The following is a 20,170-nucleotide window of genomic DNA, read 5'->3' as shown; positions in this document are numbered from 1 at the left end:
TTGGTCTCCTAGAGTTAATCGTTACTGCATGGTTTGCCATTTCTCATTTGAACTAGATATCATCTTCCTTCGGGAGGTTATGAGATCTTGGAATTCTCCAGCCCATGCATGTTCAAGTGCTTAGTCTCTTCAAGACTGAGGTTATAAGATTTTTGGATTCTGCAGGAATTGAGGAATATGAGAATGGGGCTGGAAAAGTGTTGAAATCAAACATCAGCTGTGACAGCAAACAGGGGCTCTTGTGGTGATGTGGTAGTGTTCCTACCTTTAAGCCAGAAGGCCTAGCTTCAAGTCCCATGTGCTCTGGGGTGGATCATAGCACATTGGAGCAGGTCCATTAAAAAATAAACTGCAAAGCAGATTCAGATGGTTATGTGTCCTGCTTCCATTTAAGTTCATATTGAGTTATTCAGTTGTGTTTGGCTATTGTTGTGACTGATGCATATTTTTCACATCACCATGAAGAACAAGTTTCATCAAGAAGAATCAGAATAATCAGTCAAAAGGAATTTGGACCTTCAACCGAAAAGGGAAGAAAAGAAATTCAGGTTAGCCATGAGTGAAGGCAGGGGAGTGGAGTTGAGGATTATTAGATCAGCCATGGAATCATAGAATGGTGGAAATGACTGGGCTGATTGACCTACTTCTGCCTCTGTATCTAATGGTCTTAACTAAGAGTTAACCTCAATTACATTGTATTTTTAACAACCTCAGGCAGCTTAAAAGCTAAAACTAGGGCGTAGTTGAAAGTTTTAGAGACGTTTCTATCACCATTGTAGCTACCTGGCCTGCTGAGATCTTGGATAACCTGTTGCTTTTAGTCCAGGTTTGCAATATCAGTACTATTCTGCTTTTGCTTAACTAGAGTCTGAGAATGGTGACAACACAGGGCCCATTCAGGTTATCATTCTGTGCCAGCCCTCTGCAGTTACAGTTTTGAAGTGAGTAGGATGAAAGGTCTCAGATTTAAAACATTTATTTCGCTCTCCATATGGATGATTGTCACCACAGTTGCAGCAGTGTGCACCATCGACAAGATACATCACTGTTGCATTCCTTCAACAGCACCTTCCAAACCCACCACCTCTATTAGAATCATGGAGATATACAGCACAGAAACAGACCCTTCGGTCCAACTTTTTATTTAAAAGAATCCCTACAGTGTGGAAACAGGCCATTCAGCCCAACAAATCCACACTGACCCTCCAAACAGTAACTCACCCAGACCCATTCCCCCCTGATTAATGCACCTAATCTACACATCCCCAAACACCATGGGCAATCTAGCATAGCCAATCACCTAACCTGCACATCTTTGGATTGTGGGAGGAAACCCACACAGACACCGGGAGAACGTGCAGATTCTGCACAAACGGCACTCGCCCAAGGTTGGAATTGAACCTGGGTCCCTGGTGCTGTGAGGCAGCAGTGCTAACCACTGAGCTACCATGCCACCCCTTTGTCCATGTCTAAGATATGTCCATGCCCAGATATCCTAAGTAAATCCAAATGCCAGTATTTGGCCCATATCTCACTAAACTCTTCCTATTCATATACTCATCCAGATGCCTTTTAAACGTTGTAATTGTACCAGCCTCCACCACTTCCTCTGGCAGTTTATTCCACACACGCGCCACCCTCTGTGTGAAAAAGTTGCCCCATTAGGTCCCTTTTAAATCTTTCCCCTCTCACCTTAAACCTGTGCCTCTAATTTCAGAATCCCCTGCCCTGGGGAAAAGACCTTAACTATTCAGCCTATCATGACTCTCATGATTATCTAAACTTCGGTAAACTCCTCAGCCTCCAAAACTCGAGGGAAAATAGCCCCAGCTTATCGAGCCTCTCCCTATAGCTTTATGACTTACAAGGACAAAGTCGGTGCACGTCCGGGAAACACTACTGCCTTCAAATTTCTTTCCAAATCACAGACCATCTGAGATGGAACCATGTCACTGTCTCTTCGAACATCTGATTAAAATCCCAGAGCTCTCTCCATAACAATACCCCGTTGGAGTGTAAGTATACCTTAGGGACTGTAACAGCCCACATCAAATGAGCGATTTAAAACAAAAACTGGTCCTTTTATTTTTGCAGTCTTTTTGTCTTTTTAATTTCAGATTTCCAGTATTCTCCTTTGCAAATGCACTGATAAGGTGCAGAAAAGGAGTTTCTTATTCCCTCTGCTTCTCAACGTCCCCTGTTGAAGATCTCGCAATGGGAGGAGCTGAGTGGCTGGCAGTCGGGAATGGCAGAGTTCAAGCTCAGAGCAACATTGTGCTGCAGAGGAGGAGAGAGTTCACCAGCAGACCCTGTCTGTTTGGAGCACTGTCCCTGTGCGCGTAACCCCAGAAGGAAACATGGAACCCGAAGCCCTTGATCAACGTTTGTTCAGGGGGAGCGAACAATGTCGACATTATCAGCCGGTGAGTCTTGTCCTTCAGGGATTTCGGTTCTTTCATTGCACGGCTGTAAAGAGTTCAGCACTGGAACTGTTGTCAAGCCGTTTCCATAACAGCGACTCGTGCTCCGGGCTCGGAGCCAGAACAGGGAGAGGGAGCTGGAGGAAATTACACAATTTGAGAAAAATCTCGCGTTTTGAGGAATGAAAAAGAACTTTAGATCTTGTGTCATTGTTGCTATGGTGTCCATTAGAGAAACTCAAATGCAAAAGCGAATCCTATAGAGTCACAGGATCGTTACAGCGCTGTCGGAGGCCATTCAGCCGGTTGGACCTAAGTCAGTTCTGTTACCTAGTGCCAATGTCTTGCATTTTCTCCTAGTGCCAATGTCTTGCATTTTCTCCACATCCCTTGCGCACTATTTCTATCCAAATATCCCTTGAATGCCTCAATTGAACCTGCCTCCATCATAATCCCAGGCAGTGTATTCCTGACCCTTGCAACAAGTTGTGTGATTTTCCCCCCCGAACAGCCCTTGTTTGCACATCACTTTAAATCTAGAGCCTCTCGTTCTTTCCTTTTTGCTTTATCTTTTACAACTTCTCCCTACCTACTCTGTCCAGCCAGCTCGTGATTAAGTTCTCATTCCTGGAACCACTGGTGTAAATTGCTTCTGCACTCTCTCCAATGCATTCAGAGTTTTCCTTTAATGTGGCACCCACATCTGTACACAGCACTCCAGCGGCTGTTTACCAAGTGTCTTGTACAAATTCAACATCACTGTCCAGCTGTTGTCTCATTACAGAGAGGAAGCCAGGGATTTATTGCTTATTGAAAGTGGATTTTTGCGTATTGTAACATGTTTTCACTCTTTTCAATAAGAAATGCAAGCTATCTAATTAGAATATTAATACATTGTGCATTATAGCCACTAATTATTGTAAAGGTTACATTTATAGCTTTTAATTAATTTAATTGGATCAGGTAAGCCAGGAGGGGCATAAGGGCGGGCTGCCTTAGAGTGGCCGGAAGGTGAGGGGCAGAGTGGTGCCTGATGGGTTGCTAGAGGTCGGTATTATATGTACTTTTTTAATATAATTGGACTGTCTTTTATGTACTTACTGTTTTATATAACTGAAACTGGGATTTGAGGTCTGTCCTCATTTCCCTGAAAACTGGTTGAACGGTAGGGTTTGGGGCTGGCTTTGACACTCCTCTCCCTTGTAAAATTGCTGTCTCTCTGTATATAGCTGTTAATGTTAATTGTTTTGTAAACTGTGTATTGTTTAATAAAATTTAAAAACATTGGATCAGCTAACATAGAAATTTGGGTTATTGCAGTCACTTCTTTGTTTTAATGGAAGAAATATTGGCCTGGATTTTGTGGTAGTACGTTTGGCAGAACTGTCCCTGCTTCCCCTGCTAAATACCCCTAAACTGTACATGTACAGGCAATCATGGAAATCCAGAAGCCACTGTCAAGGATTCAATGGTTCATCGTAGAGTGTGCAGTTGAAGATCCCCCTCTCCTTGTTGCAGTCAAGTACAAATGACTGAGCTGATGAGAACTTGCCCTATGATATAATTATCATTCCAGACCTGCATCTTGTTGAATAAGATTCCTGCCGCACAACTTCAATGGTGCATGGAAATTGATTTTATGGATATCAAATTGTTCCATAATTTAAAAAAACTCTTAATGTTTACAGTACTTCAGCTTTCACTTTATCTCCATGTGTGTCTCTCATTTCTTTCATTCTCTATAAAATGTTAATACAAATATCAAACTTTAAGAGCAATGTGCTTCGTGGTTTGCAGTCAGTGAGAATACTCTGATGTGACTGACTGCTTACCCTGGTTGATTATGTCACTCTTGCTAAATGGCTGGAGATCATCTTAGTTTGGCACCAAGTGGAAGCTGATTTTATGCAAGAAGAAATCCACACTACTAAGATTGCTTGATCCTTGTGGGCTGCCTTTAGAATTCCAAAATGTGCACACCTAGGGGGTGAATTGTGCTAGACACGGCATTGATGAAGCCGTTCACACATTTGGAAATATGTCCATCAGAAGTAAGAGTGGGAAAGTCGTGGTATCAGTCAGTGTGCATCGTTAATTTGACGCTAGCAGTATCATCTTGGAACTCAGCATTCTAATCCATGTCTTCTTTAACCTCACACAGTGGAATAGGCAAGAACAGCAGGAAGGATGTCCTCAGCAGTTTAGAAAAGGACTTACAATATGCTTGGCCCTGGCTTCTGATTTCTCATGCTTTCCACAAAACATGTGATAGAACAGACCATTAGCACGGTGAAACAGTTACTCCCTGGCCTCCTCTGGAGAAGCCCTGCAATACCCCACAAATTGAATGGCTACATTGATATTGGCCTGCGATTGTATCAATGACTTGGTTTAGTTGAGCTGTATTTGATTGTGTTTCTCTGTTGTCTAATCGCTGTTCACAGTGCTTGATTGATTAAGCCTTCTGAGAGCTAAAGTAAACAGAAGCTTCCAGAAAGACCTGAGAAATTTGAGTTGTGAGTGTATATTTGGAAATCCTGTGATTGCTGAGATATTTTAAAGCTGTGTAAATAAACTTGTGACACTCTTGCAGTTCGTTTCATTGCCTGGAGCTAAATACAGTGTATAAAATACAACAAACCAGTGAGCACATAACTCTTAACATCACAAAAGAATATTTTTTACAAACACCTGATGTGTGGAGGATTGAGAGCAGGTGGACAGGGTGGAACATGAACTGAAGGAGAAAGAAGAGGAAAGAGGAGACATTATGGACTGACTGTCTCTGGCTGGACCATCTATGAAGATCCACCAGCCTTATTCCCATTCACTAACATCTCCATACCTTCCTTCCCTGAATGAGCATCACAATGAATTCTTGGCTACAATGCCACCAGAAAATAAACATTCCAAGTCAAATTAATGATTGAAATCATGCCATATTGCATGTAGAAAACAAGTGAGTCAATGTTGAGTGTTCCATTCATGCCTGGCCTCAGGCTGCCTTTTCCAGTCCATGTTCCTGAATGAAATGGGACCTCAATGGCTGCAGCGAGCCTGGTGAATGGGCTGCTGATTGCCAATGCAGATCTCCATGGAGCAGCTTTGGGTCTGGAACATGACTCCCAACATGCTCCAGCTCAGCAGGGGACTGGACCTTCAGAGCAAGACCACTGGCAGAGTGATGGAGGCATGTTGGTGGTTCTGAGGAAGTGTTACTCAACCTGAATTGTGAACTCTAATTTCTCTCCTCAGATGCTGCCAGGCCTTTCCCAGCAATTTCTATTTTTGTTTCTACCTCCATATTATCCTTTTGGACTATAATGCACGTGGTACATGAACTGGTTGCTGTGAGGGTACAATCCAGGGAAATGTCTTGATCATGTTGTACTTCTTGGGTGTCTTAATGGGGAAAGGCACAGGGTCATGTTGTGGGGGTGTGGAGGAGGGGTTGGGTCAAAGTAAGAGGTTCATTCTTATACCACCTGCAGCTTGTAAATCAGAAGAGTTAGTGAGTTTTGAGAAGATATGTAGCTCAGGTTGAGGTTCTGGATGTAATTTTGCTCGCTGAGCTGGAAGGTTCAATTTTGACCCCATCTACCACCCTGTGAGAAAAAGAACAGGAAATTATCACCAACACAGGAAATGGCATCACCAACCCAAGGAACCTAAACACAGAAATAGAAAGCAGGACAGAACACCAGCACTTCACCGGAGGCTCACTGATGATGTTACCTAGCATGCTGACGAAACATGAAAACAAACCTTCCATTTCAGCGAGCAAACTTACATCCAGGATCAGAAGTGTTTGGTGAGGAGGAATTGGGATATGAGATGGAGAAGTTGGTGTGCAAATCAAGGAAATGTGATGTTTTCGACTCTGCCACTGACTGCAGCCTCAGCAATGGAAATTCCAGTAATGACCAGTATCGGCACCTCCATGGGGGTTAGAATCTACAGGTGCACCAGTATCCTCTTAGGTTAGTTCCTGCTGTCTCTGGATCTACGTCATTTGGTATTGCAAAAGAGAGGGAAGTGTAAGTCTGCTGCAATCTGGCTGATGTGGCTGTCAAAGCTGAAAACAGTGTGTGCAAGCTGAAAGGTGTGGATATTGAGGCTTGCAGCGTGCTATGTCTTTGATGGTGAGGTGAATGTTCAGTATAAGGCCTGGTTGAGAGAGATTGTTGTTGGTAGGTGGGTGATGAGGGTGTGGTGCTTTGAGTATTGTCTTGACTAGTGCACTGATAAGAGATAGTACTAGAAGGTGCATTCACTGATCTTGACAATTCCTGTAATGTCATTGAACTTCTAATGACACTGTACCAAATCCTCAGGACATGACCACTGCCATTAATACTAAATCCATCAAACCAAAAATCTGGGTCCGCTACGTAGATGACACCTTTGTCATCACAAAATGAAACAAGATAGAAGAGACATTTAACATCATCAACAACACCCTCACAGGCATAAAGTTCACCAAGGAGGAAGAAACCAACAACAAACTCGCATTCCTGGACGTCACAGTCGAAAGAAAGGACAACGGAGAACTACAAACCTGCATATACAGAAAACCGACAAACACTGACCAAATACTTAACTACACCAGCATCCCAGCACACACAGACGAAGCTGTATCAGAACACTATTCCAACGAGTCACCACACACTGCAGCACAGACGAACTTCGGAATACAGAGGAGAACCACCAATACAACGTATTCAAGATGAACGGAAACTCAAAAAAATATAGTCCGCAGATTCCTCAAGAACAAACCACGACAAGCAGACCTAACACAGCCAGAAACCCTAACCACCTTACCATACATCAAAGAAGTTTCAGAAATGACAGCCAGACTACTAAGACCCCTCAGAATCCTAGCAGCACACAAACCCACCAACACTCTCAAACAAAAACTAACAAACTTAAAAGACCCAGTACAACCCACAGACAAAACCAACATCATCTACAAAATTCCATGCAAGGACTGCCACAAACACTACATAGGACAAACAGGAAGAAAGTTAGCCACCAGGATACATGAACACCAGCTAGCCACAAAAAGACACGACCTTCTCTCCCACGTAGCCATACACACAGATGAAAAAAACCACCAATTCGACTGGGACAACACATCTATCCTGGGACAGGCTAAGCAAAGACATGCCAGAGAATTCCTAGAGGCCTGGCACTCCAACCACAACGCCATAAACAAACACATAGATCTAGATACCATTTATCACCCCCTCAGAAAACAAACAGGAAATGACATCACCACAAACCCCAGGAACCCCATCCAGGACAAACATATAAATAGAAAGCAGGAGACAACAGCTTCTCTTCACTTGGAGGTTTCCACTGATGATGTTACCTAGCCAGGTAATGAAACGTCTTGATATCAAACCTACAGCTCAGCGAGCAAACCTACATCCTAAACTAAATCCAAACTTTACTCAGCCTTACATTTATTCACAGAGTAAACTTTGCAGTTTACCTTTGAACTCCATGACCCCAGTTTCAATGAATGGCTCTTTATATCTATTTAAGTAAAACTTCAATTAACACCGCCCCACCTGAATGAAAATTAAACACAATTGATAGACCACTAACAATTGAGCCTCTGCTCAGGTGCTCAGTCAACCAATGGCATGGTTGGCTGCTTGGCAAAATCATTGACATGTGCAGCAGTGTGTAGTTGGCAATCTGCCTGCATTGTAGACTGTGGGGTTAATCAAGCATTGTCATCTCCAGTTCCGTTTTCAAAGGTTATTCGCTTAACCCCCATCATGTTTTATCTGCAATTTTGCTGTGGATCAGTTTCAAGTTCTGTACTGCCTTGTTACATTTCCAACATATTAACTTCGAAGTGTGCAATATTTGCTTTATTAAAATTGTCATTCACCAAATATATTTTTAAAATTCTAACAGACATCAAGGCCAACTTCCTGCTGTTCTCCAAGATATTCTCAAACCAGACTGAATAAAACATTGGACACGGACAGTGGAATTTTAAGGTATCAAATGATAGAAATAATTCACTTTTTAAATATTCAAGTTATCGATTTAATGTAAGATGGTAAATCAAGAGAAGTTACTATGAGAGTAAATAGATTTAAGTGTGATATAAAAAAGGGCTACACTGACAAAACAAAATACTTTTTGTCTGCAAATTGTTCATTTATGTCTTGCATTGCTCATATTAGTAAGGGTTTTGACACTGTCAACACACTCACATTTCCACCCCAGGTCACAGAAAATATTCATCAACAGAGAACTATTAACTCAAGCCATCATGACAACAAGGACTCAACAAAGTGGAGTCAACAGTGGCTGTCTGTAGAATGAACTGTTTAAATGCAAAAACTCCAGATAATTAATCAGAAGCATTTATATTGTTGCCTGGTTGGAAGCTGGACCATGGTAAGCCAGCTGCTTATACCTTCTGAGGCATGCAAATAAAATTCTCAGGACATTGCAGCATAATTCATTAAGAGAAGCTCTGAATGGATTTTAGAGCAACTTGTTGACCGTACATTGAAGGGGTTTTCAGATCCATGCTTAATCAGGTATACATGAGATCCTGGACTACCATTTGAAAAGAGAGCAGGAAGTTATACTAGTTACTGAGAAGATACTTCATATCTAACATTCCATGGAAGGACTGCATTTTGAAGAATTTTGCAAAAAGGTAGATTTATCTCAAGCTTTGTAAAAATATCTGGAAAGATCTCTTCAGAAGAGGTCAATAGACAATAATAAACATTAGACAATAGGCGCAGGAGTAGGCCATTCTGCCCTTTCAGCCTGCACCACCATTCAATATGATCATGGCTGATCATCCTTAATCAGTATCCTGTTCCTGCCTTATCTCCATAACCCTTGATTCCACTATCCTTGAGAGCTCTATCCAACCCTTTCTTAAACAAATCCAGCGACTGGGCCTCCACTGCCCTCTGGGGCAGAGCATTCCACACAGCCACCACTCTCTGGGTGAAGAAATTTCTCCTCATCTGTCCTAAATGGTCTACCCCGTATTTTTAAGCTGTGTCCTCTGGTTTGGCACTCACCCATCAGCGGAAACATGTTTCCTGTCTCCAGAGTGTCCAATCCTTTAATAATCTTATATGTCTCAATCAGATCCCCTCTCAGTCTTCTAAACTCAAGGGTATACAAACCCAGTCACTCCAGTCTTTCAGCGTAAGGTAGTCCCGCCATTCCAGGAATTGACTTCGTGAACCTATGCTGCACTCCTTCAATAGTCAGAATGTCTTTCCTCAAATTTGGAGACCAGAAATGCACACAATACTCCAGGTGTGGTCTCACCAGGGCGCTGTACAGCTGCAGAAGAACCTCTTTGCTTCTATACTCAATCCCTCTTGTTATGAAGGCCAGCATGCTATGAGCCTTCTTCACTACCTGCTGTACCTGCATGCTTACCTTCATTGACTGGTGTACAAGAACACCCAGGTCTCGTTGTACTGCCCCTTTACCCAAATTGATTCCATTTAGGTAGTAATCTGCTTTCCTGTTCTTGCCACCAAAGTGGATAACCATACATTTATCCACATTAAACTGCATCTGCCATGCATCTGACCACTCACCTAACCTGTCCAGGTCACCCTGTAATCTCCTAACATCCTCCTCACATTTCACCCTGCCACCCAACCTTCAATCCAAGTTAGTACTTTGCCCCCAATACCATGCGCCCTAATTTTGCTCACTAACCTCCTATGTGGGACTTTATCAAAAGTTTTCTGAAAGTCCAGGTACACTACATTTACTGGATCTCCCTCATCCATCTTCAGAGTTACATCCTCAAAACATTCCAGAAGATTAGTCAAGCATGATTTCCCCTTCATAGATCCATTCTGACTCTGACCTATCCTGTTACTACTATCCAGATGTGTCTCTGACCTATCCTGTTACTGCTATCCAGATCCTTTATAATAGACTCCAGCATCTTTCCCACCACTGAGGTCAAACTAACTGGTCTATAATTTCCTGCTTTCTCTCTCCCACCTTTCTTAAAAAGTGGTACAACATTAGCCATCCTCCAATCCGTAGGAACTGATCTTGAATCTATTGAACTCTGGAAAATAATCACCAATGCATCCACGATTTCTCAAGCCACCTCCTTCAGTACCCTGGGTGTAGACCATCAGGCCCCAGGGACTTATCAACCTTCAGACCTAACAGTCTCTCCAACACCAATTCCTGGCAAATATAAATTCCCTTAAGTGCAGGTCCTTCAGCCACTGTTACCTCAGGGAGATTGCTTGTGTCTTCCCCAGTGAACACAGATCTGAAGTACCAATTCAATTCTTCTGCCATTTTTGTTCCCTGTAATATATTCCCCTGTTTCTGTCTTCAAGGGCCCAATTTTAGCCTTAACCATTTTTTTGCCTTTCACATACCTAAAAAAGCTTTTACTATCCTCCTTTATATTATTGGCCAGTTTACCTTCGTACCTCATTTTCTCTCTTCTTCGTAATCCTCAGTTGTTCTTTAAATCTTCCTAGTCCTCCGTTTTCCCACTTATCTTTGCTATGTTATACTTTTTCTCTTTTAACTTCATATGTTTCTTAAACATTCACTGTGGACTTTGAAATTCTTTTAAAGAGGCTTTCTATAAATCACATAGATGGTAATAACTACTTGAAATGCTTTCGATCCCTGCTGGGGATATTCTTGGAACAGTGACTGACTTGGACAGGAGCATATTTTATCTAGTTAGTTGGAGAGAAGCCTGCTAAGAACAAGCTGTCCAGCTGATCTCTCTCATTTCCAATATGAAAACCTTCTTAACTGAGTTTAGGGTGAAATCTATTTGTTCATTTGAAAGGATGGCTGAAAGAACATCTTAATAATATACTTCCTGAATAAACTAGATTTCAGAGACAACTGACAGCCCCTGTTGCCAGAACTGCTGTGTGTGTGTGTGTGTTGAGTATTGCATCTTTATTGAATAGCAAACCATTCAAATAATAAGCCAAATACTTTGTTTGAGAAGTCTGTTGAGAGAAGATATTGTTTGTTAAAACCTGATCTACATAAGGTCTTTAATTGATCATCTTGGTAACTGGAAAAGGTATTTTTATTTTATTTAGTGACTCTTGGAGTAGCGGAACAGGAGCTATTGTCCATTTTTCTGCTATTTGTTGCAACACAATGTTGTGAGCCCCATTTTCCCCTCATCCAAACTTCTCTCACTATCAACAAATCCATGCGATTTGCTTGTTGCTTGGGAGATCTTCCAAATTGGCTGCCACACATGCACAAAACAATTAATTCTTTTTATCACTTCCTGACATATGGGCTTTGTTGGCTAGGTCAGTATTTGTTGCCCTCCAACACACAAAGCAGCAGTTAAGGATCAGCAATGTAGGATGGGGACATAGGTGGTGTTTCCATGGATATGCTGCTCTTCTTCTTGATGATAAAGGTCTGATGCTTGGGAAACACTACCAAAGGAGCCTTGGTGCAGCATATCTTGTAGATGGTACACATTGCTGCTACCTTGCATTGTAATGGCGACAGTGAATATTTAAGGTGGTGCACTAGGTGATGATGGACTGGGTTACTTGGTCCTGAACGATGTGGAGTTACTTAAGTGTTGTTGAAACTGCAAGTAGAGAATATTCCATTGCACTTCTGTTTCGTGCCTTATAGGTATTGGAAAGGCTTTGCAGAGTCAGAAGATGAATTACTTGCCAAAGAATTTCCAACTTCTCAGTTGTACGGTATTTGTATAGCTGGTTGAGTTCAGTTCTGGCTAATGGTAATCCCATGCTGTTGAAGATGAAAGATTCAGCAATGACAATGCCATTGAATGTCAAGGTGTAATGTTAAAAGATTAAATTAGACTATCTCTCTGGACATTAATGTAATATTAAAGGGTTAAACTGCACTGACTGAACATTCTGGAAGTGGGTGGGGATGACATTCACGCAGGAATGCAGATGACTCCCACTCCATTTAGACAGTCATTTGCAACTACTCCCCTACTATTATCAAATTAAACTAATCATTCAGTCCATTCCATTCAGGCATGCTTTCAAAGCCATTCTCTGAAGCTAGGATATATCGCACATACCTACATTGTTTTGGGGAATCACAGAGGCAGGAAATTATTTGCATAATGATTCCCCATGATTAGGGCATTTACATTTAGAACAAAGACCAAAGAACAAAGAAAATGTACAGCCCAGGAACAGGCTTTTTGGCCCTCCAACCCTGAGCCGATCCAAATCCACAAATTTGCATTATCTTTGAGGATGATCTCATTCTACCATTGTACCTGCATTAACATGTGGTTATGGGGGATGAGTGACCAGAGTATCTGTGAGCATTACCAACTGACCTGTCTAAAGGGGATGTGTTTTCTTAATTCGGAGCATCTTTTGACTCGACTTTGCACGCCTGCGAAGACGGTCAAAGGGGGTCACTTCACATGTACAGGCTGTAATAAACTTTAACTGTTTGCAGAGGTTGGTGTGTGTGAGTTGCACATCGTGTGTGAAACCTCAGGAAAAGAATCTAACAAAGGGGATATAGTTAGATTGGCTTTTGTCAGAGATAGTCATTGCCTGGCTTCAAATTTAATCAATTGAACATGAAATGCTTTAGGACATTTTATGAATAGGATACTGTGAAATGTAAATGCGACTGTTTTCTTACATGCAACAACATGTTCAGAACAAGGGTGTGAATGAGCCTTGCCCAGTGCTTGCATGCCAAAGGCAATCTCACGTAACAGCAGCCAGTATTCATAAACAAGGTTGATAACTGATGACAAACGCTCAAAAAGCTTAGGCTCCTGTTTTTATTTTGAAAAAAAAACAAGGTGCGTTTATTTAAATTATTATACAAAAATCATGCATTAATTATTATTAATTGTCACATTTAATAGCTTACCCATTATAGCCTGTGTTTTCCCTACCTCATACTCAGTATAGTCAGTATCTATGATGCATCGACATTACTGTGTAGTCATGTGCTTTAAGTGGAAAGCATTGCTGGCAGTATGTGTTGAATATATATGTCAAAATATCTGACGTGTTTAGTTACATTCTTTAATAAAAGGTTATTTTATGATCATTAATGTTGACTAAGATTGGTTTCCAACTGGCAAGTCTTGTTAAGCTCAGCTGGGACAGATCCAAGTTAAAAATAAAACATGTTTTCCAAGAAATCTTTAAGGTCATGGAGCGGTTACTTGGAGGAAGTCAGGTCTGACTTTGTGCTGCTGGATAGAGTGGGAATGATTCTGATCAGGGAGAAACTGCCCTGGGAGGTCAGACTTTTGTTCCAAGTGGAGAACAGGGTGGTCACCAAGAATGGGATTCATGTAGCTGACCCCAGAATGAGTTTAGGTTCTTAGAACCATAGAATTAGTTCACGTCTGGGCTTTGCAAAAAGCTATCTTCAATAAACCAGAAATTTGTTGAAAATGTGAATAAGTGATTAAAACAAAAACCGATACTCTGATCCTTACTCCCTCATGCATTCCTGTGCCCCATCTATGTCACCTGACCCATTCTCATAACCCCTTATACCCTCCATGACAACCTACAATTTCCGCCTGACCCCACAAGTCCATAGAGTCTATACCATATTCCACCAACCAATGTCCCCCATAGTCACCAGATGTTGTTCATACACCTACCTTGTCAACTCACCCAGAATATGTCATGGGCAGATCTCTGGATCCATGCTGAGATTAAATAAAGTTTTTCGATGATTATTAATGAATTCACTTTTTTCTCACTGATTAAACAAGACATTCAATATATTTAATTTCCTTTCAGCCCTTACAAAAATAGATATTTTAATTTATAGTCCCGCTTGACAGTATATAACCATATGGAGGTACCAATTAAACTGTAAACTGAAAGGCACCCCACTGTAACAATGAAAAGCTATGAAAGCAGCCATGCATCAATAATCCTATAGTGATAATCTTAATGTTTAAGTGATAGAAAAAAATAGCAAGCACTTTTTGTTTTAAGAGACTGACTACAGTTTTCTCAAATATTTAAAGGGCAGGAGATCAAAGTACTTTTAGAGATTCACAGTTTTCTTGATGGCTATCTTGGTGACTCTAGTGAACTTGACAGTTGCAATAGGTTTGTGCACTTTTTTATGCACATGTATAGTTTCCTTTAACAATCCCAAAGAAGCTTTCTGAAAGGAGATCTGACCTCTCCCAAAGATCACTTCACCTCTTGCAAAGGGCAAATGGTCTCCCCCAAAGGCATCCTCAAACCATATTCAAAAGGGCCCTTAACCTTTGCAAAGAACTCTGGCAGCTGTATACTACCAGGTCTAATTCTTGCTTTGGACATCCCACTAGCAAACATCAGGCCAGCCTGAGGCCACTGTAATTTAACATGTCTGGATACCTCTGAGAACCACAGATGTGCAAACGGGAATCTACCCCAACCCTCACCTGTAAAAAAATGGTTTGGAATTAGAACCTCTGCTTCAGGCTTCTGCTGCCATTTTCCTAATGCTGGAGAGGCTTTCCATCTACCTTAACAGTCAGGCTTCAAAAGTTCTTTTACAAGGATAAAGCATGAGTCAAATGTTTTGTAATAGCTTCTAAAAGCTTTTAATAATTCACACTCCCTACTGATCTGAACAAAATATTGCTGACATTGCCAAATGAGGTTTTCAGCTAGTGGGAGAGGCTGGGGTTACTTTTTCTAGGGCATCAGAGGCTGACCCTCCAGAGGTTTATAAAATCATGAGGGGAATTGACAGAGTGAATAGACAAGGTCCTTTTCCCAGGGCAGAGGAAGTCCAAAACTACAGGGCATAGCTTTAAGGTCAGAGCAGAAAGATATAAAAGGAACCTGAGGGGCAAATTCTTTACACAGATGGCAGTGTGTGTATGAAATGAGCTGCCAGAGGAAATGGTGAGGCTGGTACAATTACACCATTTAAAAGGCATCTGGATGGGGACATGAACAGGAGAGTTTAGGCGGATATGGGGCAAATGCTGCCAAATGGGATGAGATTAATTTCAGATATCTGGTCAGCACTCTGACCCTCATACAGTTGGACCAATCGATCTGTTTTCATGCTGTACAACTCTATGACTCTGAGTTTCGGGTTATATTTTTACTTGTGTACATAATACAGTCCTTGAAATAGTATGTCAAGAATGTCATTAAATATCTTTCTCATTTCAGTTCCTGCAGTAGCAGATCTAGTTCTGAAATTTACAGTATGGGCAAAGGGACATCTTCCAGTGCCATTGGTGAGAATAACTGTGCTACAGATCAATACGGAATTCAGTTGGAGAGGGATCTGCAGTTAAATTTATTGGAGTCTGAAAGCAGGAGATGTGCTCTTTCTGACAGTCTTAAAACAGCTTGCTGTGCCTTAAAAGAACAGCGTGAACAAATGAGCAAGAAAAATATGGAAGTGATAAATCATAGCGCTATAATTGACAAGATGATCTTAAAACAAAAGGTACAGTAAATTTGCCATCATTTAACTACACTCAGTTAATAACATTCAGAATATTGATTCATTTTGGAGCAGCATGCATGAAGAAGATGGCAACAGAAGATTGAAGGTTGAATATCATTTTAAATGTTAATTAATTGTGGTTTGGTAGTACAGAACTAGAGAATTGGTGTTAAGAGAGACATGTGGCTGAAGCTTCTCATCTTGTACCCATCTGGACAAATGGAAGAATGCCAAATTTCAAGCATTCACAACTTATGTAGGAAAACATGCTGATTGATTAGCAAAGACATTGTCATGGAAAAAGCTACGTTCCCCAGCATCTGCATGATTCAATAAGAGGCACAAAGCTTGAACCTACTCTTATAGTCTTGATTGCCAGTTCTACTAACTTTAATGGGTAGATCTATTGCTACCAATCCATCTTATTGGTGTTGGCCTAGTTACTGATACCAATTGGGGAAGGAAATCCACAAAGCATACTACTCCAAAGATACTCAATCATTATAGATGGCAAAGATTAATTACATCGTATTTACTGGCTAGATATGTTATATCTAAGATGCTGATTGATTCTTCTGAGACATTGGGCTCAACTTAAGAGTAAGCACATATTACAACTTTAGTTACATGTTGTTAACAAAGTCAGAAGTCACATAATACAAGGTTATAGTCCAACAGGTTTATTTAAAATCACAAGCTTTCGAAGCGCTGCTCCTTAATCAGGGGAAGTGTTGTTGAGACCAAGAAGAATCATTGTACATCACCTGATGAATACATGGAGAACAATGCTTTAGAGCCTGATGGACAGAGACTTTCTTGTAATGTCAGTTAACCCTTTCAGACACTAATTGCATTATAAACATACCATTCCTTTTGTTTGCAAACTATGTGTATGAATGTGTGTCTAGCAAGTGTAAATAAGCCATGTTATAAGCTCAACTAATTTTCTTAATTTGGATATTCATGTAGCTAGTGGTTCCCTGTTGCTTTCATCATGGCAACACCTCAGCCAACCAATCAGCACCTTCTCCTTCTGTGGTATAAATTGTTGTGATTGGTTGAAGTTTGTCATTCTTGCATTTGCCCCGAAGATTACAAGCTGAAACCTTTTGATGACAAGTCTGTCTTTTTAGCAACATTCAGATACTGCTAATGGAAAAAGCAGCTGTATTTTTATATATGTATCTACCAATGTGCATTGGCTGCTTTATATGTTTATGGGTTCATCCAGGTGACTGTGCATTTATATCTCACTTGTGTATGAGATTACTCTTCTATTCATGTTTATCTTTTGGTGCCTGTACAGACTTAAAGCAAGGTGCAAATTTTGCCTTGGGTTTAGATCCCAGTGTCAGAACCATATAGCTTGAATTGGACTGGCCAGTTCTAACAGACCAGGCTTCTAGTTTTTTTTAGCAGTCAGAAGCTGTTTGGGATCCCAGAAGGAAAGAAAGCTTCAACAAATTATCCTAACCGTTGCTTTTTCTGAAATCTCTCTTGATGTTGTTTCCTCCTGGATTGGAGAACTGCATGTAAGAATTGGTGTCTGAATTTATCTTTTTGCCAAGGGGTGTGTTTAAGTGATGTTATGTATTAGAACAGTTAATTAGTAATAGATACTGTACCTATTATTTGATTAAGGTTTCTAATAGCTAAGTTATTATAAGTTCCTCTTTCTTTTGTTTGTATTTTAGCTATAGTGTTTAAAAGCATTCTGCTTAACGTGGAGTAGTTTGACCAGTTGCATCTTTTCTGGAACATGCACTTCATATCTACCTTTAAAGTAAGAAAAGGAATTGAGGCTGCCTTCTTAAAATATTTTGAAGGGTTCTGGTCTGGTCCATAACTTTATCACTTTATCTCAGTATGTGACAAAAATAAGTCAAATTGAATCAAATGGGATTATACAGCCTGTGGCTTTGTTCATCTCCCTTATCCTGCCCTTTCTGCACATGCTAGGGGGCCACACTGCCTGCAGCACATTGCTGACAAGGCTGTAATAGTGCCCCCTATTGTCGAGGAAAAGCAAGCAAATTCATGGCCTGCCTTCTGGGAATGTTCCCAAGTGGTGCAAATGCATTCGGGAACTGTCCCAGTGCAGAGCTTTACCAATTTCCCAAGTTCCCTGCCACCAAAACAATGGTTGCTAGGCCAGGAAAATTTAGCCGAGATTTCCGGCTGATACATATTGTACTTTATATTGCTAGAGGGCACCCTAATAGGAGCAAACGCACCATCAACATTCAACTTCAATATCCCCCGATGTTAATAAGTATTTTTATTGCAAAAATATACTTTATTTAGAAGCATTAGTTTTACGTACATACACACAAGGTACTAAAACAGTTCTGTGCAGCCTTTGCAGAGGGTAAAGATAAATACAGGTGTCTCCCTGTACCCGCGGGTGATAGGTTCCAAGATGTACCACAGATGCCTGAAACCACGGATAGTAATGAACCCTATCATTTAAATGGGAAACTTACCTCCCAGGCAACCCCCTGGAATTATATCTGGAATGTTCCATGTAATGTTGTCAGGCTGTGGTAAACGGCAGATAACTGAAATCAGGGAAACCAAAATATTTTAAGAAGATATGGGGGTTCTACTGTACCTCAGAATTTGACATTCCTCAGAGCTTCCCTGCAGTTGCAAACAAAAGCATTTTCTACTCACGCAGGGCACTATTTACATTCATTTTGAGGCAATGAGAGGGTCTGACAACTGAATGGACTCTCGTGGTACTTTGGTAGAAAGTACACTGCTGTTGCCAGGGTGCCTTGGCGGCAGCTGCCCCAACCTTTAGTGCAGCCCTCCTCACATAGTCCTGGACCTGGAATGTGCAAGTCCTCAACACTTAGTCAACTCTACACGCTAGAAGACTATCAAGTTTCAGGCAGCGCAAAGAGCTCCTTTCATGAAGCTGATGGTCCTCCCAGTCATAATCAATGTTTGTCTCAATGTGCGTCCCAGGGAGCAGACCGTAGAGTGCAGATTCATGCATCATGGAGCTGCTCGGGACACTGCATCTCTCTCCAGGCCTCCTTTGCAAAGGCATATTCCAGAAGGACATGTGTGACAGTCTCTACTCTAGCACAGCCACTTTGAGGGCAGTGTGCGGTGGTATGCACAGACTAGGCATATGTGAAGGATCTGACAGGCAGTGTCCTTATCCCCACCAGTCAAGATATGTCATTGGTTCTTGATGGAAAATTCTGGTGATGAGGCATTCTGCCAAGTAACTTTGACAGTCCACTCAGGGAAGCATGTGACAGGATCCACTCTCTCCTTTTCCCGCAGGGTCTTGAGGATGTTACATGCTGACCACTTTCTGATGGACTTGTAGTTTTGTTTGTAAATATTTCCGTGAAGGCCAAGTGATATAGAATGGTACAACTACTTGACCAGGCCCACCTTTTATAACACTGGAGAGAGGTAGAAGCTCAGTATGCAGTGACACTTGGTGTGACATTTGTCCAATTCTAAATATTGGGATCTCCAGTGGCTTGGGGAACTTGTAGGTACTGTCCTGCTGCTGTTAGGTTGGAGTTCTGTGGATTTTTAGCTAAGACAATGAAGGAAAGGTGATGTGTATCCAAGTTAGAATGATGCATGCCTGAGGGAAACTTGTAGATAGTGATGTTCCCAAGTTATTGCTGTTTAGATGATGCATTGGCCAATTATTGCACAGTATTGTGCAGGTCACCTCAACTGTAGTGATGGTGGTGGATGGGATGCTGATTGAGAAGTGGCTTTGTCCCAGATACTGTCAGACCTCTTGAGTTATGTTGAAGTGGCACTCATCTAGGCAAATAACTTGGGCCTTGCAGTTGTTATTGCCCAGGCCAGACACCCTCAAAATATAATAAGAAGCCAAGACTCTAACTTTTTCTTATTTTAAAGGCTGATGTGAAGTGGATATTCCAGGTGTACTGCAGCTGGTCAAACCTTCGGCTTTAAGCAAAATAGAATTTATTTAAACATGACAGTTGAAACACAAATAAAAGAAACGGAGTTTAAGATAACTGAACTATTGAAAACTTAACTGTCCCAACACAGCAACTTAACTAAGGAGCTGTTCCAGTTCCCATAACATCCCATAAACACACCCCGAGGCAAAGGTAGATTCAAACATAACTTCTTATAGGCAGGAGAGATTTCAGAGAGAAAGGTCAGCCAGGAATCATCTGCTGAAGTTTAGAACCTTTCTGCACTCCAGCATCTTCTTACTGCTACAGCTGAACCAAACTAGAAAAAACCTGAACTGGGAGAACGGG

The 20,170-nt window shown here is 41.3% G+C and overlaps 1 protein-coding gene across 1 annotated transcript in view; it reads left to right on the top strand.

The window, feature by feature from the left end:
- The first annotated feature begins 2,194 nt into the window (after window positions 1-2,194).
- The window catches only part of LOC140485636 (uncharacterized), a 73,987-nt gene continuing 56,011 nt past the window's right edge, over window positions 2,195-20,170 (top strand). Inside the window, exons 1-3 of the mRNA XM_072583991.1 lie at window positions 2,195-2,423; window positions 8,349-8,434; window positions 15,614-15,896. Of these exons, the coding sequence (XP_072440092.1) occupies window positions 2,358-2,423; window positions 8,349-8,434; window positions 15,614-15,896 (435 nt within the window). The 5' untranslated portion in view covers window positions 2,195-2,357. The remainder of the gene's footprint in view (window positions 2,424-8,348; window positions 8,435-15,613; window positions 15,897-20,170) is intronic.

Source organism: Chiloscyllium punctatum, chromosome 14 (genome assembly GCF_047496795.1).
Source record: "Chiloscyllium punctatum isolate Juve2018m chromosome 14, sChiPun1.3, whole genome shotgun sequence".
Lineage (NCBI taxonomy): Eukaryota > Metazoa > Chordata > Chondrichthyes > Orectolobiformes > Hemiscylliidae > Chiloscyllium > Chiloscyllium punctatum.
The sequence above is the reverse complement of the archived record's forward strand: the minus strand, read 5'-3'. Positions and strand labels throughout refer to the sequence as shown.